At 42.0% G+C, this 27,313-nt stretch overlaps 1 protein-coding gene across 6 annotated transcripts in view; it reads left to right on the top strand.

The window, feature by feature from the left end:
• Unc13b (unc-13 homolog B) overlaps positions 1-27,313 on the top strand; it is a 208,649-nt gene that overhangs the window by 168,112 nt on the left and 13,224 nt on the right. For 4 of the 6 annotated variants that reach the window (XM_071600727.1, XM_071600729.1, XM_071600731.1 and 1 more), the window contains 14 exons: positions 7,756-7,802; positions 10,383-10,461; positions 12,608-12,682; positions 13,167-13,386; positions 14,840-15,067; positions 15,669-15,810; positions 17,629-17,798; positions 18,245-18,360; positions 18,711-18,874; positions 19,472-19,622; positions 21,364-21,432; positions 23,141-23,230; positions 23,564-23,692; positions 27,000-27,127. In XM_071600727.1, the coding sequence (XP_071456828.1) occupies positions 7,756-7,802; positions 10,383-10,461; positions 12,608-12,682; positions 13,167-13,386; positions 14,840-15,067; positions 15,669-15,810; positions 17,629-17,798; positions 18,245-18,360; positions 18,711-18,874; positions 19,472-19,622; positions 21,364-21,432; positions 23,141-23,230; positions 23,564-23,692; positions 27,000-27,127 (1,808 nt within the window). The remainder of the gene's footprint in view (positions 1-7,755; positions 7,803-10,382; positions 10,462-12,607; positions 12,683-13,166; positions 13,387-14,839; positions 15,068-15,668; positions 15,811-17,628; positions 17,799-18,244; positions 18,361-18,710; positions 18,875-19,471; positions 19,623-21,363; positions 21,433-23,140; positions 23,231-23,563; positions 23,693-26,999; positions 27,128-27,313) is intronic. The other 2 variants (XM_071600728.1, XM_071600730.1) reach the window with 1 other exon arrangement.

The raw sequence follows: 27,313 nt of genomic DNA on the forward strand, positions 1-27,313 counted from the left end.
AAGACCCTATCTTAAAAAAAAAAAAAAAAAAAAAAAAAAAAATTAAAGGTCTTGGGATGTAATTGAGTGATAGAGTGCCTTTGAATTCAGTCCCCAGTACTGAAAGAAAAAAAAAGTTCTCAAGAAGTTCACAGTTGTCAGGAAATATAAAGGAAAATGTTTATGTAGACAACTGCAGTGAAGATAGTATTGACAACATACGGTCACAGAAGTGCACACAGAGTACCATGGACACAAAGTGGAGGTTCGTCTAATTCTGCCTTTTTGAGGAAGGCAGATAAATTTCATAGAAGTATTAATATTTGAGCTAACTCTTAAAGAGTTAAGTACTGGTCTACTCAGTAGACATGAGGGGTATGAAAGGTAGATGTGCAGGATCTTAAAGATATGATGGGCAATGGGTGGGACACATGAAAAAGAACGGAAGAAAAGTAGGTTAAATTAGTAGGGAAAGTACAAATGTTGAAGCATATTATGAGCTATAGTAAAGCCATTGATGCAATTAAGCAAAGAAAAAATGTGATCTAGGCCAGCCATGGTGGTGCGTGCCTGTAATTCCAGCAGCTTGGGAGGCTGAGGCAGGAGGATCACAAGTTTAAGCATAGCTTTAGCAATTTAGCAAGACCCTGTCTCAAAAATTAAAAGGGCTGGTAAAGTGCCCCAGGGTTAAATTTTTGGTATTAAAAAAAGGGAAAGAAAATAAAATGTTATGTGGATATGGTGGCATACACCTGTGATCCTAGCTACTTGGAAACTGAGCAGGTTCAAGGCCTGGCTTTAAAAAATAAAAAAGGATGGGGATTTAATTCTGTGGTAGAGTGTCTCTGGGTTCAATCCCCAGTACAAAAAGAGAGAGGGAAGGAGGGAGAGGGAAAAAAGGCAGTGTGGAGTGTGGATTAGAGAGGAGCAAGTCACTGGACAGGGAGGTCAGCCTGGGATGTCTTGTTATAGATAATAGACAATGCCAATCTAGACTAAGGTAGTGGCCGTTTGGAATGAAGAGATGGAGAGAATGTCAGAGATATTTAAGAAGTAGACTATAGAGGGCTGAGTGATTGACTGGATAGGGATAGGGTGGAAAGAGAGGAATCAAGTGTCTGGCTGAGAGGTCTTAGGTCTCAGATACAGGAGGAGGAATTTAGAAGTGGAAAATGTAAATTTAGTATTTGGACATGTTGAATTTGAACTAAGCATGGGATATCCAGGTGCTATTCAGAAATAGGCAGTTGTTAAAGTTCTGGGATAAGGTAGGGATCTGAAGTTAAGTATAACTACTTTAAGAAGTAGAAGAGAGATCTTACTAGTGAGATGGAAGGAACTTGTCAGGTGATACTGAGAACTCAGTTGAAGTTAAAAATCTGCATTTATTTGCTCTGATTCTCATCAGTATTTTAGTAGAATTTGTCTAGGCATGATATTATAAATACCAATGAGAAGGATGAGTAGAACTTAGCTACACTAGGGGGGGCTTGAACTCTTGCTTGGGTGGGCATTAGGGAAGTCCTTACAGTGCTGTTTAAGGTTGATGGAACAGAATGAGTAAATATGTGGCATTTTGAGTATGTGACCATTTGGGGAACAAGGCAATTACATTATAGTAAGTTTCTATGATGTCAGGAAGGGAGTGGGGGAGAATCAAATCATGGGAGACCTTGCTGGCCTTGTCAACTGATTGGATTTTATTCTGTAGGCATTATGGGGAAATATGGGGGAACAGGATTCAACCAAAATAACTTTGACATGATGTGAAAAATGTATTTAAGACAGTGGAGGAGGAAAGAAACATTTCCAATTTGAGTCATAGGGTCAGTTAAAGTGTTCCATGCCTAATTTTCTTATTCAAAGGGAACAGAATATATGTACTGGGGAGAGTGGGATGTAGATGTGGAAGAGATATGTCCCTGTTGCAAGAAGTGTCATTCTGCTACACTGTTCTGAAGGCTTCCTAGTCTTGAATTCATTCTTCTATCAGGACATGGTACATATTGGGTCATCATAAATAGCTTGAAAATTTGGGAACTATGAATTAGTTTTTTGGTTTCTTATTTTCACTAGTGATGTGATATCAGTGGGTCTTGAAAAGGAAGCGGGGAAATGAGGAGAGCTGATGGGCCCCAGTGGATGGACTGCTGTTATTCTTTTCTGTTGTTATTTTTGTGGTACTGCAAGTTGAACCCAGACCCTTGTGCATGCCAGGCAACTGCTTTACCACTGAGCTATATACTCAGGCTTTATTTTGAGACAGGGTTTTACTAAGTTGCCCATGTTGACCTTAAACTTACAAAACTCCTACCTCAGCCTCTCAAGTAGCTGGGGTTACAGGCATGTGCCACTGTGCCTGGTTTGAAATTTTTTTGTTTGTCTTAGAGAGCTCCACTCAGTGGCAGAGACTTCTATTTACAAAGAAAACATTGTGGATGATGAAGCTCTTAAGAAGCAGTTCAGATTCTTGTTCTCCCCTACCCTTTGCATAGTGTTATAAGACATAACCTCAACAGAAAAGGCTGTCAAGAAAATGTTTAGATGGTTACAGTCAACAATTGAAGCACCATGCAAAAGAAGAGGTAGGAACAATGGTGACCATATGATTCAAGTTTCCTACCCAAGATCAATGTGAGTCATGGAGAATACTTTCTACCAGGCAACACTAGTTTTTTTGTTTTGTTTTGTTTTTGCTGTTGTCATCCCTTTCAGGAGTTACCTGTGTTAACTTGGACAGATTACAGAAACTGTTGTTGGAGGAAGTCCCATATAGGATCAGCTGGGTAAGCTGGCATCATTCCCTCTCAGCTGATGGATTCTGTTTCGTTCATCTTTTTGTTTCCATTGTCTATCTAGAACAGCCACTAGCACTGAGAAGTTAATGATAAATGTTCAGATAAAATGGATGTTGACACACTTAAACTGAGACTGTTCTAGTCTGTTTGCTTATGTTTCCCATGCTTTTGGAGTCATGTCCCATACTACTATTGACCAAATATAGCTTGTGCCATCAACTTGCTATATTCCAAGTTGTTGGCACTGAATGTGATACATATTACAGAAGCAACAAGAGAGTACTTAAGTAATTCCCCCAAATCTCCTCCAGATCGTACTCTGACCCTGCCAGGAAGAAGGATTAGTGCTGTCACCTGGGCAATGAGGCCAGAAGGGCAGAGCACACTCACACTCTCAGGGGTACCCAGCTGGTGAACACCAGGGCAAAACCTGGTGGGGACAGAGCAAAGTAGACACACTTGAAAAAAATCTCTAGAAATTATTTACCTATATATCTGTCCTCTGAAGAATGCTTATATGGGGCTTATACACAAAATTGTGAGAAAGCTCTCATGAGCAATTTAGAAACTAAGGAAACCAAAGCACCCTAAACAAGGCATAACCTTTTGTTGTACCTTGACTCAGGCTAGGGCCCATTTCTGACAACTTAGGATCATTCTGGTTATAGTTGTGCCCCAAATTACACTTTTCATCTAGTCTGAGCAGGAAGGACTCATAAATAGAAAACAGTTTTATAAATCTTAATCTGTATACTGTCTTTAGATCAGGAAGCTCCATGTGTGGCCTAGAGGGTGCTGAAGTCCCTGATGATTAGAAAGGGAATAATCTTTGGACATTATTTGTCTCCTATTATAGTTTGCTTGAGTCCTTCTGAAAGTGTCCTTTTCCTTTGAAAGTATTGTTCTGGGCTGGGTACAGTGGTGCACACCTGTAATACTAGCAGTTGTGGAGCCTAAGGCAGGAGGTTCACAAGTTCAAGGCCAGCCTCAGCAACTTAGCAAGACCCTGTCTCAAAAAATAAAAAGGACTGGGGATGAATGTAGTTTAGTGGTAAAATGTCCCTAGGTTCACTTCCTGGTACCAAAAACAAAAAAAGAAAGTAGTTTTCTGGATTTGATAAATTACCAGACCTGGGGTTATAGTAATCTTCCAGATTACTGCAACTTTTTGCCACCCCCCTGACCAGCGCAGGCAGCTGAATTAAGATCGCTTGTGTGAATCTGCAGGGACAGAAAATAAAACACAGACATAACTTACCTTTACACAAGCTTCAGGATGGCTTCCCTGGCTCTTGGCCTCAGGCTCCCCAAAAAGGAGAGCAAGAGAAAGTCATGAGAGGCTGACAAGAGAGAGGGAACACTTTCAAAAGTGAGGTTTTATTGGGGGAGATTCTTATTCTTAGAAAGTTCTATCCAAAAAGACCAGAAGGGGCAGGACTACAAGGGAACAGGTGAGTGTAACTCAACCCTAGAGGCACACCCCACAAAGAGAACCTCTTTACTATGGGGTGGGGGACAACTGAGTCACGAGTCATGGCACTACAGTGCCAGACTACAGAGATCTTTCAGGTCCCCTTGGCAACAGGACTGGAAGGCGTGGTTACTCAAGGTGGCTCCCCCACAACTTTTGTTAGGATAACAGCCAATTGGTGCCTCAGGGTCTCTACCCTTTTAGCATCTTGGTTCTGACCTTGACCCCAGGCCATACCTTGGTCTCTCTTAATTTAAAGGGTCTAGGAAAACAGGTTAGGGCTCACTGGACAAATGCATGACCAGCTTAGAATTGCAAAATGGAAAGGGCTCAGCCATCAAGCCTTGGGGATTTGAGGACTTATTCCAGATCCAGAGTAAGCTCACATGGCTTTGTAGGACTCAGTAGCTCAGATAGTCTGTTGGAATAGTTCTTGGTAACAAACCTGGTCTTGTGGCCCTGGGAATCCTGACCCTGAATGCAGACCACTTTGCAAAGGGGAAAACAACAAGTGGAATCCTCAAGCAGACTTTGTTGTTTGGTTTAAGTAGCCTCTAGGATGTTTAAATTAAAATAAGAGGCCATACTGGGCACAGTGGTATACTTCTCTAATTCCACTGGTTCAGGAGGGTGAGACAGGAGAATTGCAAGTTCAGAGTCAGCCTTGGCAATTCTGTGGGACTCTAAGCTACTTAGTGTGATCCTGTCTCAAAATTAAAAATTAAAAAGGGCTGAGGATATAGTGGTAAACTGTCTCTGGGTTAAATCCCTAATCTCACCCCCCATTCCCCCACCCCAAATAAATAAAAACCAGAGGCTGGCAAACAAAGGTTGTAAAAATTCTGAGACCCAGGGCTGGGTCAGTGGTTAAACACTTGTCTCACGTGTGCAGGGCACTGGGTTCGATCCTCAGCACCACATAAAAATAAATAAAGATACTTTTTGTTCATCTACAACTAAAAAAAAAAAAAATAGTAAAAAGAAATAATAATTCTGGGACCCAGTCAGCTGGGCGCTGGCCTACCCAGAAATCCTCTCCTCCATGTCCCTCAGGATTAACTAGCATTTTCTTTGGGTTCCCTGCTATAGGACTGAATCTACTAACCTTTATTACCCGCCCCCCCCCCCCCCCCCCCCCCCCCCCCCCCCCCGCTCTTTCTCTCCTTTGCAGAAGGAAAGCGAGAAGCCCTTCAGGTTGTGCCTATGGCCCTTTGGGTCCTTTTTGTGTCTATTCTCCACCCTGCCCTCTGAGTACTGTGTGTGTATGTATGTGTGCATGATCTGTGGCACACATGAGCTGTGGCTCATGCAGATAGTCTGTTTTCCAGAAAGAAGTTTGTATGCATGCTTCGTGCTGTGTGTGCTCCAGCTGACACACCTGGAGCTCAGTGAGAGAATGTGTGTGTGTACTGGCACAGGTGCACATTCAATGTAGCATGTGTGTGTTTACACTTGTACTCACACTGATTGTCCTCCTACTTTACACAGTGTGTGTTTCTTTTCTGCCTGTTGCTGCAGACTCTGGCATACACTATAAACCCTGGCTGAGCCCAGCATGCGCACATACTTTGTATTTGAGAGCAAAAGTTGCCACAGGCATTTTGTCCCTTTGCTTGGGGCCCTAAGTGTGAAATTGCTTTGTGTTTCTGAGCAGGCTTCCTGACCTCTCCGTGGGCACAAGCTTCCAGTAGACTGTGTGTGGTTCCCTGAAGCCTTGTGAATGCATATTATACTAATGCTTCTTGCTTGTCAGCATTGGCTCTTGAATTTAGTGAGGGTTTGCTTTGCCTGTTACTTGGGCCCTAGTGAACACTGTGAATCTTCCTCAGATGTGTTTGTGCACATGTTCTGAAGCCATAAACTCAGGATTCATGCTCACCTTGTTTCCTTCAGGTGCAAGTTGTGTCCATGAATATACCTCCTATAAGTACTTTGTCTAGACCTCCTCCCACTCCCTTCCTTCCTTCAGTGTGCTGTGTGTGCATGTTGTGTGCTTCTGTGGACTATTGTCCCTTCTGAGCATAGGAAATGCACATGATCTGGCCCTGGCTTGTAAAGACTTCTTGTGACTTTGTTTTCTTAAGCCTAATAGTTCTGGCAGATGTTGATTCTGAGAATTAAAAAGGAAATAAGAGTCTGCTCAGTACAGCAGCTGTTTTTAAAGGGAAGATCAGTTCTGGTTGGTAGGATCTGGGGATTTAGAGAAGGGCTCACCTGATGCCCAGCACCTGCCCTTGTCCCCAAGCAGCCTTAGGAACAAACATTATTTCACACCTACTTTTGTTTCTTCTGTTGTACCCATTGTCTTTTGCTTCAGCCACTTCTGGATGCCTTTTAGGCCTGACCCTCTTGTTACCAGTATCACAACTCAAACCAGGATAGGCAGCAGAGGTGAAATAAGAGTGTGGGCAGTAGATAGATAAGCTTGATTTAAAGCATAGACGATGTAAGAAGCATCTTACTAGGAATTGGCCTAAATTAAAAACTCAAATCTGAGCCTACTACTGATCCATCCTACTTGCCCACCTTTCCATCTCCTGTTAGTCCTGCCCTATCTCTCTCTATTTTGTTTTGTCTTGCCTCATTCGATCCAATCCATAACTTCTCCCTTCTTTAGCTGTCCCCCAAACATGTACCCACCCATCCACCCCCTACCCCATTCAAAATTAAGCAGCTTACTTCTTCCTTCCTTCTGGAGCTTGTTTGCTCTAGGGAAGTTAGGAGGAAAGGGAAGTTGTTGTGGTGGAGGGGAACAAGAATGGGCAAGAAGCCCCAGACCTGCTAGCACTAGGTTTCTTGTGCCAGAAAATCATGTGCCATTGATTCTCTGGAGTGCCCTGGCAGCTTTGAAACTCTTTTCTCTGCACTGCTTGAAAGACTTGGCTTGTTTTGTTTTGTGCAGAAACCTTTAACAAGTGTTTTTTAACTGTTCATTCCTTGATTTGGTACCTCAGTTTTCAACTTTATATTCTTGGACCTATAAAATTTACCAGAATGATAACCCAAGAGTCTAATTTTCCCTGGGCTTTTGCTATACTTGAGTACTCAGTATCAGTGAGTTAGGGCTTCAAGGAACCCAAACTGTCAAATCACAAGTTGAGATGGGAATCCAGAAAGACTAGATTGACTTCTTGTTTAGCCAAAAGAGCTAATGTAGCTGGAAGAAGACTCAGCTCTATATGAAGTTGCCCTTTTGCTTTAGTGAGACCTGGAAGCCTAAGAATGCCCTTCTTTTGGGCTTGGACTACTACTGTCAATAGCAGTGGCTTGACTGGTGAGTTCCGGCAGCTCTCACATTCCCAGTGGACCTTAGCCCTGGAATCTCAGTGGGATTGGCCTTGTATCATTACCATTCACTGGGGAGAAGCAAAACAAGTACTGTTCATTTCAGCAGTCTGCTTGTTGACTCAGATGATAGATTATTGGCTTAGAATCAGGCTGGCTATATTGCTATGTGTTGAATGCCCCTTCTTTCCTAGGATCTAACATGTTTTTCTCTTTTAAAAGATTCCAGATGATGGTGACCCTTCTCTGCCTCAGTGGCTTCCAGAAGGGTAAGTAATTCCATACAAGTTTTCTATGGATGATATGCTGCCTCTCTCTGCGTTTAGCTTTTCCCTTGGGAAACAGTGGAGGCAGCTCCATAAGCTGGACCCTAGGGAGGGAAAAGTTTCCACCGTAGATTGGTTCCCTGGGACAGGAGAGAGAACTGCTGATTCTTAAAGGCAGAAGAGGGAGCTTTGCTGTGAATTCCCTGGGATAGGGGAGGGAGCTTTGGGACTCTCCCATCCTTGCCTCTCTGATTGCTGATCCATTGAATCAGAGTGGCGATATACTTTTTATTTTAAAAATGAGGACATTAGGGGGAAAAACCAGCATTTGGAAACACTTTCTTTCCATTTCATTGTTGATGGTATAGCTGATTAGAGTACTCCCTGGGCTTCAGCTGTTGTGAGTCACCTGCTTATTCCATTCCACTGTAGTCAAGACTAAGTCACATCCCTTCTGAGCTCTGTGTGTGCAGTCTGTGCTTCTTGTCTGGGAATTTCAGGCTCATGTGACTGCACCAGAGAGTCATTTAAGCTTCTGGACTGCTGCCTGTGACTGACTGACTGTTCTTAGGAGAGAGAAGAGTTTAAGTGCCCCCCCGGGGCCTCACTCTCCCCCACATACACTGCCAATTAGTTTTCTGACCTTCCTTTTCCCTTTGCCCTACAAAGGCTTCTGACATCTGAATTCTCAGTAATCACCTCCTCTTTTCTGTGGACGGAAGAACGTCAGATCATAAAATTATCTAGTTCGTTCTTTTGTTCTTTCTTTGTTTCTCTTTTTCTTTCCAGTTCTGGGAATCAAACCCTGGGCCTCACATATGCTAGGCAAGTTTTCTGCCACTGAGCTATATCCCCAGCCCTCTACTATATTTTTACATACTTCTTTTTTTGTGGCTGGTCTTTTTTTAAAATACATTTTTAGTTGTTGATAGACCTTTATTTTATTTATTTATTTTTATGTGGTGCTGAGAATCAAACCCAGTGCCTCACACATGCTAGGCAAGCTACCACTGAGCCCCAGCCCCAGCCCCGTGATTGGTCTTTTTTAAAATCAGGAGTCAAATTGGGTGAATGAGCTACCTCTGTCTCTTTTTCAAAAGATCATTTATGTTGCAAAACTTCTTGGCTTAAGTGGTACATATTATCATTTTTAGAATTAGTTCTAAGCTTGTGGCAGCAGTTTCTTCTTCAGTGAACTTTGTTTTTTTTTTTTTTCTTCTAATAATTTTAAAATATACCCATGCCAATAGAACATATTCAAACTTATTCTTAAATGGAACCATGTAAAGGTTTTCTAAAAATTCCCTTTTGTCTTCTCTTTCCTTCAGCATAATCCTTAGAAACTGTCACAAGTATAGAACTTACCTTGGACTGGTAATTTCATTAAAAACAAAGTCCATTGCTAATGCCCAGGGAGCTAGTTTACTAGAAATTAACATATTGAGTTGACCATTCCAGCTTCTAGCCTTGACCCATTTTGTGGCTCCATTATTTGCCTATATTGCTTGAAGTACCTGCTTATTCTTATGAGACTTTTTTTAAACCAGCAGTTTCTAGCCCAGCTTCCCTGCCTTCCTTATTGCTTCATTGAAACTAAGTATATGAGTTCTTTTCATTGAGGATCAGAGTTTCAGCATCCAAAAGGCCAGAGAAATTTTGTAACCTATCCACCTCATTTTATGGAAGCGACACCAAGACCCAGAGAGAAGAAGGAATATTGGCAGAAGATTTATAGGGAATTAGGAGAGGTGGAACTAAAATCCAGGTTATCTCAATGTAAGATTGATGTTCTGTTGGCAACCTTCTATTTTTATTGCATATAGTTATGAAAGAACACACAAATAACAAAATTAATATGTATAGTGAAGTATACAAATTTTAGAAATTTACAGTTCCTCTAGCTATAATATTTTCTAGTCTCTGTTAATGTGTCCACAGGACTAGGCCAGACTCTCAGAGTCCCTTTGCTGTTCTTCCTAAGTGGAACTTTCCCACCACCCACACCAAATGGTATTTTGGTAATTTTCCATCCCCCCCTTACCTGCTTCAATTTGATTAGGAGAGCTTCTCTCTCAATGGAGAGCCCCCTCTCCCCTTTTTTTTTTAAAGGAGATGATTCATTTACTCTTGAATAGAGAGGGTCCCATTCTATATGTCATTGTTTGATAGTCTTGCTTGCATTGGCAGTAGGTTCCTTCTGTAGAAACAAGAGTTTGGAGAACAGTGTCTTTGGCCTGTGTGTGAGCAGGAGTCCTCTTGACCACCAATTTCTAACTTGCTTTCAGAAGCACAAGTGCCTTCAAATAAACAGATATATCTTAACTATTCCAGTAGGATAAAGGAGCTCTCAGTCCTTGCTTAAAACCACATGAGACCCTTAATGACATTCCAAGAGCATATTCCATTGATCCTTCTGTGGCTTTATCTCCCTTACTTACTGTCTTCCTTTATCCTTTTGAAAGCACATGATGAAGGTTAGTTCATCTTCCTCTGGGTAGAGGAGATAAAGGAGAATGGAACTCTGAACCTGCTAGTAACTCAAGTCAGGGCTGAAGGTCCTAACACATTTCCTTCCTTCCTCAGGCCAGCTGGAGGGCTCTATGGCATCGACAGCATGCCAGACCTACGCAGAAAAAAGCCATTACCACTTGTCAGTGATCTGGTGAGTGAAGACTCGTGTGTAAGATTAGGCAGTATCCTTGGGGTAATCTTCATTGGATCTTGGCAAGCTATCAGAATTGGAAATGGTCCATTTAGTGTTCCAGATCAGATCATCATTGGTATGATGATTATTCATTTAGAACCTTCCTGAGACTTTATAATAGCTTCAAGGGGACCTTGTTGTGCCTCACTCCATAGAGCTCCAGGCACCTTAGTAGGTCAAGCTCCTGCCTGGAACATTTGTGGCTCAGACCCTCAGAGCTGGACTCTGGGGTCTTTCTTTAGGTCTCCTAATCCTCTAGAAATCTCTATAGCTCTCTTTGATGCCCTGGGTTGTAAACTGCCTCTAGCCCTTGATCTGGATTATTGAGCGTATATGTGATGAGCGTGACTGGAGCTTTCTGGAAGTCAACTGAAAGTCATCCTAAGATATAAACTTTGTAGACTCTCTCTGTTAACTGAATATCTGGCACTGAGAGGAAATGATAAACATTTGTGGGATTATATTGCAATAGATGTAAAAGTTAAAGTTAATCTTGGGACCTCTAGGATAACTAGAAGCTCCCACTCCATGTCGTACATTCTGAGGCAGGATCAGCTCAAGGAATTTTGTATAGTCTGTGGGTCACAGGGGTAGGGGAGAGCCCAGGCTGTCTCAGAGTCCCAGAGTCCTAAAACTCAATATAAAGTATAAGGGTTCAGATTTAGTAAGATCTAAACCATTTCCTTATTTCCATTTACTGTTCCTGGTTCTTCCCTTTTTTCTCCCTATTCTATCCATTCTGGTTTTTTCTATCCACTCCTTTTCTTTCTTCTCCATTCCATGTTCTTTTTCTCCCTTTGGTTTCTTCCTCCTTAGCTGGCTGAATGAAAGTGTCATTTGATATTTTTCTCTTCTTTCTTTCCTTTATTTTCTGTCATTTATGTATCTTGTTTCTCTTTTTTCCCCTCTTTTTCTTCCATTATCTAGCCAGATGAAGGTAAAATCTGATGTCATCTCTTTATTACCATCCTCCCTACTTTATTATTTCTCATCCCATCTTTCTTTTCTTTTTTCTCATCCTCTGTTCCCTCCTTACCTACCAGCAAGTATCTAGCTCATGTCTCATTTTTACTACTCTGTCTTTTACCCTTGTCTGTCTTTTATTGTGGCTTAACTCTAGAGTAGGAGCTCTAGGCCCTGGGCCCTGGTCAGCTGTCTGGGTTGAATTGGATAGAGACAGATGGGGTTGGGACATGTTTCCTACTTTATAATATGGGGACTGATCTCTCAGTTGCCTCTGAAAGTATTCAGGCCCTTGGGGGCTTTAACATCATGTTGTTCCTTTCTCTGCTTTCCTCGGTGCAGGCTATGGTGAGTGTCTCCAGAGCCCCTCCCTGTCCTCTGAGTCCATATCCCAAATCACTTGGGCCCCTCCCAGCTGATTTTTTGCTTAGCCTGATACGATGATTTGTGTCTGCCCAGTGCCCACTGCCTTAAGGAAACCATGTGTCTCAGGAGCTGCCCCCCTAAAGGTTAGGCTTGGCAGACACAAGAATCCCTCTACTCAAGAGCCTGGCTAACAAGACAGCCCTGGCTTTCAGACCTAACTCTGTGCCTTGCTGGATTTGACTGAGACTGCATTGCCCTTTTCCTTGCCAAGTGCCCTGATCATTTGGGCTGCTGGCCTCTATAGTCCCCCAAGGACTGGGCATGGGGAGGTACCAGGGAATAGGGGTTAGCGTAGAATCATTGTTTCTAGTGATAGTCATTGAATGTGACTCTGACAGAATTGTGTGCCTCTCTTATTCTTATAACTTGTTTCCTTCTATCATTCTAAGCTTTTCATTTTCCTTTGCCTTCATATAAACAAGGAGTTTCTGTGGGGTAGGATACCTAAAGATAGTGAGAGAAGGATAAATCCTTCTTGATTGTGGATGTCCTGAAGGAAGTGCTGTTTCTAACATTGTTAGAACAGTCTCCTGCTGGCCTTGAGTTTTGCAGAACTTGAGATACTTGTTACCTGTTGCCCAGGGGCAGTACTTGTGAGTGACAGTGAAAACAGAATGGAGTGATAGTCAAGTGACTTTGGTCACTGAAGCTCCTTCCCTGGGGCTTTGCCAGCTCTTGGTCATGGCCAGGGCTGACAGCAAGTCTTCTCTCACAGTCACTGGTCCAGTCCCGGAAGGCAGGGATTACTTCGGCAATGGCTACACGTACCTCTCTTAAGGATGAAGAGCTGGTAAGTGACCCGTGGGCTTTCACAAGTTCACTGGCCTCAGGACTGGTGATCATCTCTGGTGTGGCTGCGCTAACTGGGAATTCAAGAGTATAGGGCACACATTTCTGATGAAACATATTGATAGCAACAAGTCCCAGTTTTCTATATGGGGAGAGGCAGACCAGACCAGAGTCTCATTTTGAAGGGTTGACAACTGAACTTGGATTCTATGGTAGGCCTAGTACCCTCTGTTTCCCCAGAAAGCGTGAATGTTAGGATAAGGCTCAGACCCAGCATCAGGTCTAACCTGTGTTAGATGACCAGGAACACACTATATTCAGAGCTTCTTTCAGCTAGGCTGGGCTATGGACTAGGCCAGGCTAGCATATCTTTTCCATTGCCAGAGGAAGAACCAGGGTCCTAATTGTCCCACAGGGTCTCTGTTCTGGCATCTCCCCGCAGAGTCCTAAAATCACAGGTGGATAATTGGGTGTGTATTTTTCAGAAATCCCATGTATATAAGAAAACCCTGCAGGCCTTAATCTACCCCATCTCATGTACCACACCACACAACTTTGAAGTCTGGTCAGCTACCACCCCGACCTACTGCTATGAATGTGAAGGCCTACTCTGGGGCATTGCCCGGCAAGGCATGCGCTGCAGCCAGTGTGGGGTCAAGTGTCATGAGAAGTGCCAGGACCTGCTCAACGCCGACTGCCTGCAGCGTGAGTGCCCCTGTGGGATGAGGGTTGGACTGTCAGGGCAATAGAGCCTCTGCAAAATAGTTTGCAGTGGAGAGTTATGTTGGCTGAACCACCAGTCCATCTGATTCTTTTCAGAGAAGGTAGGGTACAAACTCAAGGGGTGATTCCTTTCCAGATAACAAATCTTATAGTCCCCTCTTAAGCACCTTTAGCAAAAATTCTTTGAGCTTTCTATATTCTTTTGACAGCTAGAATCTCTTCCAGGATTGAGTTGATCCTAGAGGCTAAACTTGAATAGTGTATACAGTAGCCTTATTTCCTAAATGACTAGAACTTGTTTAATCAGGGACTAAAACTAATAAGAAGAGAGAGTGAGTTCCATGAGGTTCCAGGCTTCACAGAGGAACTTCCTGAGGTCTAAACCCTAGAACCCACAAAAGGAATCATTTACTCCTTGTGTGTAGATTGAGATTTTAGACAATAGAATAGAAATTTCAAATAGATGGAGTCTATTGTCCAGGACAGTGTGTCAGTCTCCCAAGAGAAACTATATATGTGACTTGTATTATCATGAGGAGTGGGGAGAATGGGAACAGGAAAACAGCTAGCTCCTGTCAGGGGAAGTTGTATCGCCCAAAGCTTCTGTCTCCCTGCTCCCCTTCTGCCAGACTAGTACTAGCTGTTGCTGGGTCCCAGAAAAAGCAGGGGAGCGGGAGGTTGGAAAGTATTCTCCTCCTCCTTCAGTTTTCCCAGGTGTTACCCAGAACCAAGCCATAGTATTGAAAACTTTAAGGATTGTAGTAGAAAAAGGGAAAAATAATCATAGTGACCATTTATTGAGTACCTGTAGATGCCAGGTTCTGGGCTAGGTTTTTACATATACTGTCTGAAATAATGCTTATTTCAGCCCTGAGAAATAAACATCATTATCTCCCCTTAGGAAAAAAAAAACTAGTTCATGAGCTAGGAATGGTAGAGCCAGGACTTGAACCCAAGTCTGTCTGACACCAAAGGCCATACTTTTCTTATAATACCACACTGGAGGCATAAGACAGAGCCCAACTGTTGTGCCACATTGAGTTCTGGGATTTGTATCATGCTTGACATGGATGAGATGGGTTGTGTTAAGCTCATCCACCACCATTCCCTGATAACTCAGACATCTGTTGGTGTTATTTTGAGTTGGAGAGTTGATGAAAATTTTACCTACATATACAAATGAATAGTAAATGAACCCCCATCACAATTATCCAGATTTTGCTACCCTTTGAGTTGCAGATTCCACTGGCCAAGCAGCAGGCCCCACTGGCCAAGCAGCAGGCCCCATAGTAACTGGCTCTACCCAGAGATATTCCAGTCTCCCTATGCTTCTCCCACTGCTACACATCTTCGCCCAGGCACTGTTCCTCAGCTCAACCTTGGTCTAGTAGGTGGTCTGTTGGTTAATCCTGCTTTCTATCTGGTCATCTTTCAGGGGCTGCAGAAAAGAGCTCTAAACATGGAGCTGAGGACCGGACACAGAACATTATCATGGCCATGAAGGACCGCATGAAGATCCGAGAGCGAAATAAGCCGGAGATCTTTGAAGTTATCAGGGATGTCTTCACAGTGAGCAAAGTAGCCCACGTGCAGCAGATGAAAACAGTGAAGCAGAGTGTACTGGATGGCACTTCTAAATGGTCAGCCAAGATTACCATCACTGGTGAGCTGGCAAAAATTGGAGGGGACAGGGATTCCTGGGCTATGGAGAGGAGCCTGGGGAAGAAGCATCTTGAGTATGAGGGAGCAAGTGACTGGGGGGAAAGAAGATAGAACTAAGGGGAAGAGGGAGAGCCTCATTATTTAATACTCCTCCTCATCTAGACTCAGTCAGTGCTGGAAGAGGCAAGATTGGCAACTCCAAACCATGTGAACCATAATACAGGATTTGTATTATGATACCCTGACACTATCCACTTGGTTAGCAGTTTGATATTATAAGAGCTCAAGATGGGAGGAGGGGAGAGATAGGTGACCAGGGAATAGTTAACTAGTAATTTATTAACCAGGTTAATGGAACTGAAGCATGCATACATTAGAGGGATGTAGCAGTGAGGGGTAAATTGTTATTTATTTAGGGTTTGGGTAGGGAGCTGGAATTGTTAGGGCTAGTTTTTAAGAGAAAGGCAGTGGCCCAAGACTACATATAGCTATGGAGGAGCATAGGAAGAGGGAGGCTGCTCTAAGGGAAGAGCCTATGAGTGAGGGCTCCTCACTTACTCTGAAGTCTGATCTGAAGCCCCCTGTATGTGCTTGGGTTGCAGTGGTATGTGCCCAGGGCTTACAAGCCAAGGACAAAACAGGATCCAGTGACCCTTATGTGACTGTGCAAGTTGGTAAAACCAAGAAGCGTACCAAGACCATTTTTGGAAACTTGAATCCTGTTTGGGAGGAGAAGTTCCATTTGTAAGTTACAGAGGGTTTTGTCTTACCTGAGACTGTGTATTTTAGAAGCAGCATTACATCCTGCTTTTCTGGAGTCCTGGGAAGAGGCAAAGGCAGTGAAGAAATCCCATTTCCCACATTCCTCACTTGGGCAGCAGCCATTCTTTGTCTAGACATAGCACTTTGCCCATACCTTTTCTTAACTGAGTATTTATGAGATCTCTGGGTACCCCATTTTTCTTTTTCTAACTACCCCGTTGTACTTTCCAGCCCTGTCACCCTGTCTAGGAAGGGTTGGGCTTTCTTTCTTTTTTCCTTTTTTTTTTTTTTGTTTGGACACTGAGGATTGAACCAATGGGAATTTAATGAGTTATGTCCTCAGCCCTTTTTATTTTTTATTTTGAGGCAGTGTCTCACTAAGTTGCTTAGGGCCTCACTAAATTGCTGAAGCTGGCCTCAAACTTGTGATCCTCCTTTCTCAGCCTCCTGAGTACTGGGATTACAGATGTGTGCTGCCGTACTCAGCTAGGTTTGGGTTGTTCTAAGGAGTGAGGAAAGAATGTCCTTGTCCTATAACTGGATAATGCTGACTTGAAGATGGAAATCTGGGGTCTGGAGAAGTTTCCGTTTCCCTTCAGGGAAACTTTTCTTCCTGTCTCAGCTTTCACCTCCTTTCTTTTTCCATTAACTCATTTTTTATAGTTTATTTTATATGACAGTAAAGGTTGATTTTGAAAAATAGTGAACTCTGGCCTAGGAGTTGGACTAATATCTGGAGAATCCAGATGCTTCATCTTCCCACTTTTAATGCCTAGGGATCAGGACTTTGGATCTGAATCAGCTAAGAAGATGGCTATGTAGAAGCCGTCTTCTGTTGACTCCTCATAGAATTTGTGTGGAAGAGAATTGTGGTGTAAAATTAATCTCTAATCCAGGGCAACAGTTTCTGGAAGAAGCAACCATTTCTTTGAGAATCTGAATGGTTTCTGCTTGACTCTATGACTAATTTTAAGTGAATTGGCTCTGTGGTCATTTTTGCTCACTTTTAGTAAATAAACTTAAGTTCCTATTCTGTATAAGACTCTCTACACCGTTGTGTGTATCAAAGTGAACAAGACACTCCCTGGTTTCAAGAAGCTCAATGTTGATTGGTCCATTATTTTTCAGTTCAGCAGTAGTTACACTGAAATATTTTAACAGAAATGTGAAAAGATATTATAAGAACATAGAAAAAGAAACAGCAAAGTCTACTGAGTACAACTTTTGGGTGAGAGAACAGGATCCAGAAAACAACTTCTGGGGAAGAGAACATGATTGGAACCTGGGCAGTTCCCTTATCCAAAGCAAACACCATAGAGGAGATGGTGATTCAAGGGAATAATAAAGGAAAATAGAAGTTCACCAGGCACATAGTTGAAAAGATGGAGGATTTACATAGAGAGCTAACAAGCAGATAAGATGGACCCACCAAAAACATCTAGCACCTTTACTGACTTCGTGTCTCAGAGCTGGGGAGGGAGCAAAGTAGTTGCTTCCTAGGTCTCTGGCATGTCTAGCTATTGTCCTGTTACTATTGCTAAGACAGCTGCAGAGAAAGTCAAAATTGACCCTGATTACACATTCTCCTTCTTTGTTTCAAGGTAATAAGGACTAGATAATGACACACACAACTACTCAAGCTAAGGGATAGCTGGGAACTTTAGTATCACTGGCCCCTGACTCCTCTTGCTCTTTCAGGCTCTGAAATAAAGTTGATGGACCTTTTGGGAGGGAATTTGAAGTGATAGGAGTGGTGATACTGGGTCTTTCCCTAACAGAGCCTGCCTAAATCTCTTACAGTGAGTGCCATAACTCCTCTGACCGCATTAAGGTACGTGTGTGGGATGAGGATGATGACATCAAATCAAGAGTAAAGCAGCGGCTAAAGCGAGAGTCTGATGATTTCCTTGGCCAAACCATCATCGAGGTTCGGACACTGAGTGGCGAGATGGATGTCTGGTACAATCTGGGTGAGGAAACCAGACCAGAAGAAGTTGCTAGGAAAGGAGGGCACAAGAGGGGATTTGGGCAAATCTCCCATCTACCAAATCACTAATCCCCAAAGCATATCTCTCTACAGAAGCTGTCCTATCTTCAGAGAGCTGACTGTGGGTAGGAATGGATGATAGGGAAGTTGTGGTGGTAGGAACTCACTCTGGCTAAACATTCTCCAGGTTGCAGAAGGCCCTTTAGTCTTCATTCTCATCCCTAATGCCTTTAGCTTCCTAACTACTTCTGTTCTCTTATCTAGCTAGTATAGGGGTATTTGTGGACTGTATGGTCACTATAGTAAGTTCACCCTATTGGGAAAATTCCTGGGTTCTTGCCATTTTTTCCCTGGGTTAAGCCAGAATGGGGCTGTTTGCACTGTCTGTAGTTGTATTGGTGTTAATCTCCAGTCTTCTTTCATCCTTAGAGAAGAGGACAGACAAGTCAGCCGTCTCGGGAGCTATTCGACTACAGATCAATGTGGAGATCAAGGGGGAGGAGAAGGTAGCCCCGTACCATGTGCAGTATACATGCCTCCATGAGGTGAGCCAGCCCTTTGTAGGTGTGTGGAGGTGTGCTGGGGCTAGAAAGCAGTGAGAAACCATTGAGGATTGCTAGATGGTTGAGGATCTGGAGATTGTTTTTCATTTATTCCTTGGCTTTCTGTGCTATCCAGGAAGGCTGAGAGAGGGATGGAGCCCAGACTCAGTTCTCTTTTACTAATGTGAGAACAACCTGCTGGGGCCTCAGGAGCCACCAAGCAGTAACTCAAAGGACAGAATTAATAAGGATCCTATTAACATTCTCTTGGACTTTATCAGTAGTATTTGGTTTTGCTTTTTTTTTTTAATCTCTATTTAACTCTTTCCTTTTCTCTGTTCTGTATCCTGCAGAACCTTTTCCATTATCTCACAGACATTCAGGGTAGTGGAGGAGTCCAGATTCCTGAGGCTCGAGGAGATGATGCATGGAAGGTGTACTTTGATGAGACAGCCCAAGAAATTGTGGATGAATTTGCCATGCGCTATGGCATTGAGTCCATATATCAGGCTATGACGTAAGGCTCTCCTGGGGCTCTGGGAATTGACTACTTATTCTTGGGGTGGCTGTAGGAAAAAGGATGTGGTGGACAGGTGTTTAGTGTGGGGTAGTATGCAAGGATTTTTTAGTTCACTCTATGCCTCAAGGCAAAGAAAGGAAGTGTGTTTGTATCTCAAAGAAGGTATTTATCTGTCTACTCCCAAATTCAGGAATTGGAATGGAAAAGGGCATAAGAGGGAACGCAAGCACACACCTGCCCAGACATTACAGGCCTGAATAGACAGGGCATGTGTATCCTCATATATATGTGGGGGTGACCAACAAGCTGACCTAGACTGGCCTGGGAGTTGAAGAGGACACTAAACTATAGGGAAAGCAGTTGTGTGCAGAGTCAACCTGGACTCCCTTAATAGGAGTTCATAATTGATGTTGTGAGAAGTATTGGTGAGCCTACCCCTAGAGCTGTACACAGGAAGCAGCCCTGTATAAGCAAAGAGTCGTGATCTCCCTGGCTATGCATCATTGATTTCACAACCTTATTGAATTTCTACTTGGCTTTTGCTGCAAAGCTCTGCAGAGTCTTTGAGAATGAAGATGTTGTGTTGTTTTTCAGGCATTTTGCATGTTTGTCATCCAAATACATGTGTCCTGGTGTGCCAGCAGTGATGAGCACCTTACTGGCCAACATCAATGCCTACTATGCCCACACAACCGCCTCTACCAATGTCTCTGCATCTGACCGCTTTGCAGCCTCCAACTTTGGGGTGAGTGTGATATAAACACATAATATGCCTATTTGTTATCAATTAATAAAAATTTGATTTTTCCTAGCCAGTTATGTAGAGTCAATGTGCCTAAAATTCAGGTAGTTGCCACCTTTTTTTTAAATATTTATTTTTTAGTTGTAATTGGGCACAATACCTTTGTTTTATTTATTTATTTTTATGTGGTGCTGAGGATCAAACCCAGGTCCTTGCACGTGCTAGGTGAGCGCTCTACTACTGAGCCACAACCCCAGCCCAGGTAGTTGCCACCTTAATAGATGAAACTTCTTTCCTTATGGATATGTAGATTATATTAATTGACTAGGCTCAGACACAGATAAATGATAGCACCACTGTAGTGTTAGCAGGATTGCTACTTGGTCTCAGACAGAACTCTCTGGGTTAACAACTTGGCTAAGTCACCATGTTTTTCAGTCTTACAGGTCCACAAATGGACCTTTCTTAATATTATTTAGTCTCTGCATCAGACTTAAATCTTTTATGATTATATAAGGCTGATTATATAAGGCTGATGATGTCTTAAGTGAGGATGACAGTGTGTACCTGGACTATTTTCCCTTTCCAGGTTATGTTCTTCTGGATTAAAGTACCAGAGAAGTTGAATCATTAACTCATAATGTCACCTGACATAAATTTGCTATAAACCAGAAGAAATATTTTTGACCCATCACAGAGGGTCCCTTTGTAGGGATAAAATTGCTTATATTGCCCCATCTATTGAGTCCATGAGCCCTGCTTTTTGATATTAATCACTTTTTTTTTGTTATTGTTGATAGGTTCTTTCTGTAGGTGAATTGATGTAATTGATTAAGCCATTCAAATATATTTCATTTTGTCTCATTCCATCATGAATTGACATAATCAATATCTATATCTAAACATATAATTAACATGAGTACTAAAAATGCTGTGTACAGCTTTCAAGTACATGATCCTACACTAAATTATACTTTTTCTATGAAAATCAATATTAAAATAGTATGTATTACATAATTAACAATTAAAAATTATACATTAAGGTAAATTAGAAAGTTGTTTAAAAAGAGACCCCTTCCCAGGAACAGTGGTGCACATACCTGTAATCCCAGCAACTCAGGAGGCTAGGGCAGGAGGATCACAACTTCAAAGCCTGTTTCAGAATAAAAAATAAAAGGGCTGGGGATGTAACTCAGTGGTTAAGGGCCCCTGGGTTCAATCCCCAGTACCCAAAAATAAAAAGAGACTCCTCATGTCTGACTGTCTTCTAAATGCCTCACCATTTATATCTTCCATCTTCACTGCCAGGCTATGGCTATATAATTGCTATGCATTATCCCAAGATAAGTCAAGAGACCTCAGAACTCAGGAACAAGTTGGAGAATGTGCTTGACATTTTTTTTTTTATCTGACTGATACAGAAATACACGAGTAATGTCCTGTCAACTTGGATATGGAAAGGAATGTTTCCCTTTCCAGGGACTTGACTTTCCCCTCATCAGTGTGAGAAGATTCCATAGTTTGAGACAGAACAGCTAAGAAATGGGAAAGGAACCACCCCTCTTCTTTTTCCTTTACATTGTTTGTTCTCCCAATGGGCAGAGATGGGGTAGGAAATGTTGCCAGCCGATGTCTCCTCCATACCCTGTCTGCTCACCCAGAAATAGTTCTATTTCTGATGTAGTTTAGGGGTCTCTGGAATAGATTTTCTCTCTTTTCCCCAATATTTGTTTTTCACCCTCAGAAAGAGAGATTTGTAAAACTTCTGGACCAGCTGCACAACTCACTGAGGATAGACCTCTCTACATACAGAGTAAGTGAAGACATGGCTTGAGGTGGGATGATAGATAATATCAAATTCAGTAGAGAGACATAGGCCAATCTTGGTTATAAAGGCTGAAAACAGGAAAAATTGGTCCGTCATCACACACCCTCCTGGGTGGCCAGTATTACTGACAGCTGTGGTTCTCCTAACTCCAAGGACCATGAAGTTTATAAAATCAGGTTGTTTGTTACAGACAGTTGGCTTTCAAACACCACTTAACATTATTCTATAGACTCTCTGAAAACATTCCCATTAGAGAGTTTCCTGAAGATACCTCTTCTAAAAGTGTCCTTTAAAAAATTATAAACTTGTCAGGTTAGGTGGTACATACTTGTAATCCCAGCTACTTGGGAGATTAAGGCAGAAGGATCTTGAGTCTGAGGCCTGTATGAGTAACATAGGGAAGCCTGTCATACTTTCCTCATTTTTCAGGGGAAGCATGAGAATGTCATTTTGGGGGAAAAAAGTAGCTTGGCATGGGCAAGTAATTTGTATCAGAGTGACGTCATATCCATGCCTAGGATGGAGGGAGGAAATAGTTGTAGTAGGAAGATGGATATATTGGATGGGGCAGGAAAAGGAAATGGGTTTTTTTTTCAGCTCCTCCTAAGTTACATCTTTTTAGAATGGATTTATTACTCACTTTAAATGTTGTGAATTTACAGAGAATGCATTGTACACACATTAAAAAGTAAGTATAAAAACAACCTCAAAAAAAAACTTTTAAAAAAAGTGAGGTTTTATATGTACTTCCAGTGTCCTTCATTTGCAAAAATAATGGGGAGATGACTGTATATCTTATTTTTGGCATATAAGTAGCCATTCAAAAGTTTTAAAACTGACCCTTGGGAACCAGACACGGTGGCTCATCCTATAATCCCAGCAACTCACAAGGCTGAGTCGGGAAGATCACAAGTTCCAGGCCAGCCTCAGCAACAGCAGGATCTCACAAAACTAAAAATAAAAAGGGCTGGGAATGTAGCTCAGTATGGTAAAGTACCTCTGGGTTCAATTCCTAGTATCAAAAAACAAAAACAAAACAAACAAACTGACTCTTAAAGTGGAGAGTGGCTCATTGCCTCCTTTCACTCCTGCATGCAGCTTCTTCTAAAACGCATTCCAAAAGGAATGAAGTAAGGCATGCAGGAAAATCCTAAGGATCTCACTCCAAAGAAGTTCTGCTCAGAGCTCTACCATCTGGCTCCAGAATAGTAGAAGAGATAGGGTCTACTGTATGAAAGTACAGGTCCTAGATCTCAGATTGATCTTAATGTAGTGGGACTACACTTATATTCCAGGATATACAGTTAGATTGTAATTTTTGAAGAACTCACTGGGTGTAAGAACCTTCATCCATGAAAACTGTGTGTGTGTGTGTGTTTGGGGGTGGGGGGGTAGGGGGGTGTTCATTTGAACAAAAACATTGCATGGAAAGTAGGATTGTGGGAAGGATGTGTTGCTTTCTGAGCTGTGGAGTATTAATCTCTGCTTTGGGGAAGGACCTGTCTTTAGGTTCTTGAAAAGAAAGAGGGAGACAATATCACAGGTTTTTTTGTTTGTTTGTTTTGCCCAGCTCAACTGTAGAAAATCTCAGTGGGTTACTTTTGATTGAATTTTGGCAGATAAAATTTTCATATTCATATTGATCTTTCAGCTATGCAGATATTGATTTGAATATTTGCTTGATTTGTAACAGAATAATTTCCCTGCTGGGAGCCCTGAGCGGCTTCAGGATTTAAAATCCACAGTGGATTTGCTGACCAGCATTACTTTCTTCAGAATGAAGGTAAGGATGAACTGGGCTGATTTGCTAGGCTGAAGATGTGACCACAGGAGAGTAAGAATCACTGGGCAGAGCTGGTGGATACAGGATTCTCTAAGCTTACATTTCCATACATCTGTTCCCTGGGTTACTTCTGAGAGAGTACATAGACAGTAGGAAAACAAGGATGAGTTGTAAATTCTCCCCATCAGTTTTCCTGTCAATTTCATCACAGAGCAAGGTCTAGGAACACAGAAATGAATGGAAGACTCTGTAGTGGGTTTGGGGAATGCTGGGGAGGATATCATATATAGGTGAGCAGGACCCTGAGCCTGTATTTCTTCTATCAATCAACAGGTACAAGAACTGCAGAGCCCTCCAAGAGCCAGCCAGGTGGTAAAGGATTGTGTGAAGGCCTGTTTGAACTCCACATATGAGTATATCTTCAACAACTGCCATGACTTATACAATCGCCAGTATCAGCTGGTAAGAAATTTGGGGTTAAGTGGGGCCAGCTGACTATAACTCTTTGGAGCCTGAGATTTTTTTTTTTTTTTTTTTTGCAAGAAGCATAGTGGAAGGAGCTCAGGACAAAGTCCTTGATGTGCTCAGGGTAAATGAGTTATAGATTATGAAATATCTAAACCATGTGAGACATTTGTGGATTAGCAGGGACTCTTGGACAAAATGTGACACCTGAGTTGAACAGAAATAGCAATAAGTTTTACTTTCGTGCTGAAGAAAGTGAACCTATATTTAAGCACAGTTGAGGTGTTCAGTAGTGGAATTCTCAGTTTGTTGTGGTCATTTTTTCTTGCTGAAGGTTAATTTTGTTCTGACTCATAGTGATCACTATAAGGTCTGTGTTGCCTTCCCCTGAGATCTGTTGCTGTCCCTCTGCACTCCTGGCTCATGAAAGTCTAACTTTTCTCTCTGGTCACTTTTGTCTGCAATGTCTTCTGTAGTATAATTCACCATCTAATTCTCAAGGCCAACCTGCTCCTTCTGTGAGGCTGTGCTGTTTCACCTGTTTTAGGCTGGCATCCTAAATCAGTGCCTGGTGACACTATCTATTTCTAGATCCTTCAAATTTTACATATATTTCCCCAGACCCTTTGGCCCCCATTTAAAAACCTGGACTTCCTTCTAGATCCAATTACTCAGTTACCGTTTCTGTCTTAGTAATATCTTGATAGCCGTACAGAGTAGCTTTCCTTCAGTTTAACAAATAATATGTTGTTTGTCTGTCCTACGCCAGGTCTGAGGAAAGCACAGTACTCCTTTAGTAAGTTCAGTCTTATAAGCATATATGTAACTGTAATCAAAGTAGTCCGTTAGAAGGGTCTCTTTTAAAGAAATAAGGATGAAAGGATTCCAAGGAGGAAGTTACTCTTGATCAGATATGAGGGAAAGCTACATAAAACAAGGGGCATTTGAGATAGACTTTGAAAGGTAATAGGACCAAATAATAGGACTCTATTGATCTAAATTTATTGAGCATTTATCCTTTAATTCTATTTTTAATGCTTCCTAGGAGAACCTTAGTAAAGACTAAGATCTTGCTGCTTCCTCTCATTCCCAAATGTGCTTTTTGCAGCAGTCATATATTTAAAGCATCCTTCTTTTATGGTTTATAAAAATTGGTTCTGACAGCTATGGGAGGTTTTTCTGGGGTCCTTGTTTTGCTTGCTATATTCTGGGTTCCTCTGTTAACCATCTATGAATTCTCTCTTGTTGTGGGGGGAACACCATTATCACTTTTGATCTTTCAGCTATGCAGATATTGATTTGAATATTTGGTCCCTGTGCTCCAGCCTGAGAATAAAATGTAGACTTTGAAGAGGGCCTGAAAATTATACAAATACTTGCTTTAGTCTTTTTTATTTTGCTATCTGCCTTTTTCTTTTTCTCATTCTAATTTTCTTATTGTTCAATATTTACACTGGGGAAAAACTTTGATATTGTTAATATTTCCATTACTGACCTTCAATCATTGGTTCAATCATCAATCCATTCATTTAACAAACAGGCAATTAGAGATGTAAAGTTGAGTAAGACACATCTCTGCCTTAGGGGAGTTTATTGTTTACTGGAGATGGAAACAAATTGCTACATTTATTGTTCTTTTTATTTTTATTATATTTTATTGTAGTTGTAGTTCTCTGATAGGTCTGTACTAGAGTTTCACAGAAAGTGCTCTGGGACCCCAGAAGAGTAGTATCTTAACCAGACTAGGGGTGTCAGGGAACATTTCACAGAAGTAAAGTTCAACCTGGGTTTTAAGGAAGGAGTAAGACTTAGCTTCAAAAAGGATCTGGAAGAATGAGGAGAGGATACCATGTGAAGAAAATAGAATGTTTGGTAGCGCAAAATTGTACATGAGTATGCTAATTTAAGAAAATAAAAGCAATTTAATTAGGATAGTTATAGCATCAGGCTTTGGAATTCAGCTATGTGAGAATCTTGGTTCTGCTGTTTACAGTTGTATGACCTTGAGCAAGTCATAAAACCTTGCTGTCCCCCAGTTTCATCATCTGAAAATGAAGGTGAAAATAATTCTACTTAATGGAGTTATTCTGAGAATCAAACAAGATAATAATGTGTAAAGTTCTTAGAATGCCTGGTACTGTAATAAGGACGTAGTGATCATGGTGTGGTGCTGGCTTCAACAGGAAAGAGAAGTGATAAGACATGAGGTTGAGAGAGGTCATATTCTGAAGAACATTTGTGTCAAGCTAAGGAGTTTAAACATAATTGAAGGCCTTTAAAAGACTTTAAACAGAGGAATAACAGTGAGATTTCCCTTATAGTAAGATCACTAAATACCTAGAGGAGGTATTGGAGTAAAGTTTAAAGACCAGTCAGGAGATCCTTGAATGATAAGAGCCAGCCAGAATTGTTTCAGAAAAAGTAAAAGGAAGAAATGTATATAAGTGATTTTACTGAGGTAGAATCAATAGGATTTAGATTCTGTCTTGGTTTCTGGTAACTTCTTAGTGACCCAGGTTTATTAAGGACTGTTAGAGACTTTGCAGTGACATGACATCACATAAAAGCCATATTCTTGCCATTCTGGGCAGCTTCACCTTTGCCTTTGTCCCAGTGAGAAATAACATCCACTCCAATATCTCTATAGAAACTCCTACTTGTCCCTTCTGGGGTCTGAATGTGAAGTGGCTCCTCTTTTCCTGAGATCCACTCTTCCCTTGTCTCTTTTCAAGCAAACTTTTTTCTTATCCAGCTAGGCAGTTAGCTTCTTAGATGCAGGTCTTCTCCCCAATGACCTTTAGTGGGTCAATAGAAGACTACCCTCCTGAAAGTTAGGCCAAAAAGCATACAAGGTCTGGCTAGTAGTTCACATAGAATTAGAAGGAGCTTCTCAGAGCTGAGATATGTGTGTGTGGCAGGGCGGGGAGTGGGTGCTCAGAGAAGGGATACCACTAGAAGAGGGTGTCTGCAGAACTATACCTACTTAGGGAAACTAGAGAGGAGCTCACTTCATCCAGGGAGTCATCTACTGGAGCAAATGAGAAGGAGAAGGAAGGGGACCTTCATGTCTCCTGGACAGACCAAGCTTGTCAGAGCAGTAACCTGGGCCTGGGAAGTGACCTTTTCAAGAGAGAAAGGGCCTCCTAGTAGTCACTCCTTTCATGGAACAGGGACAGTCTTATGGAACACAGGCTCAAGGAAGGGTCCCTGATCTAGAGGAAGGGGCATGGGATGGGGAATAAAAAGAGAAAGATTTAAGATACTCTCCAATTCTTTTGTCTCTCACTGTCTACTCTGGAACAAGAAGCAGGAGCTACCTCTAGAGGAACAAGGTCCCAGCATTCGGAACCTGGATTTTTGGCCCAAACTCATCACACTCATTGTGTCAATCATAGAGGAAGATAAAAATTCCTATACACCTGTTCTGAACCAGTGAGTATTACCCTACATGACCCTGTCTGGTTGGTGATTGCTCTGTCCATCTGTCTAACAGCTTCTTTCTTTCCTATCTCTGTATGTTTACAGTGCCACCTCTTCCTCCTGTCCGTCAGTCTGTCCCTCTGTCCCTTGTATCTGTCTGGGTAACTGTTTCTGGAGACAGGTGTGGAAACATAATGG

Source organism: Marmota flaviventris, chromosome 13 (assembly GCF_047511675.1).
Source record: "Marmota flaviventris isolate mMarFla1 chromosome 13, mMarFla1.hap1, whole genome shotgun sequence".
In the NCBI taxonomy this organism is placed as follows: domain Eukaryota; kingdom Metazoa; phylum Chordata; class Mammalia; order Rodentia; family Sciuridae; genus Marmota; species Marmota flaviventris.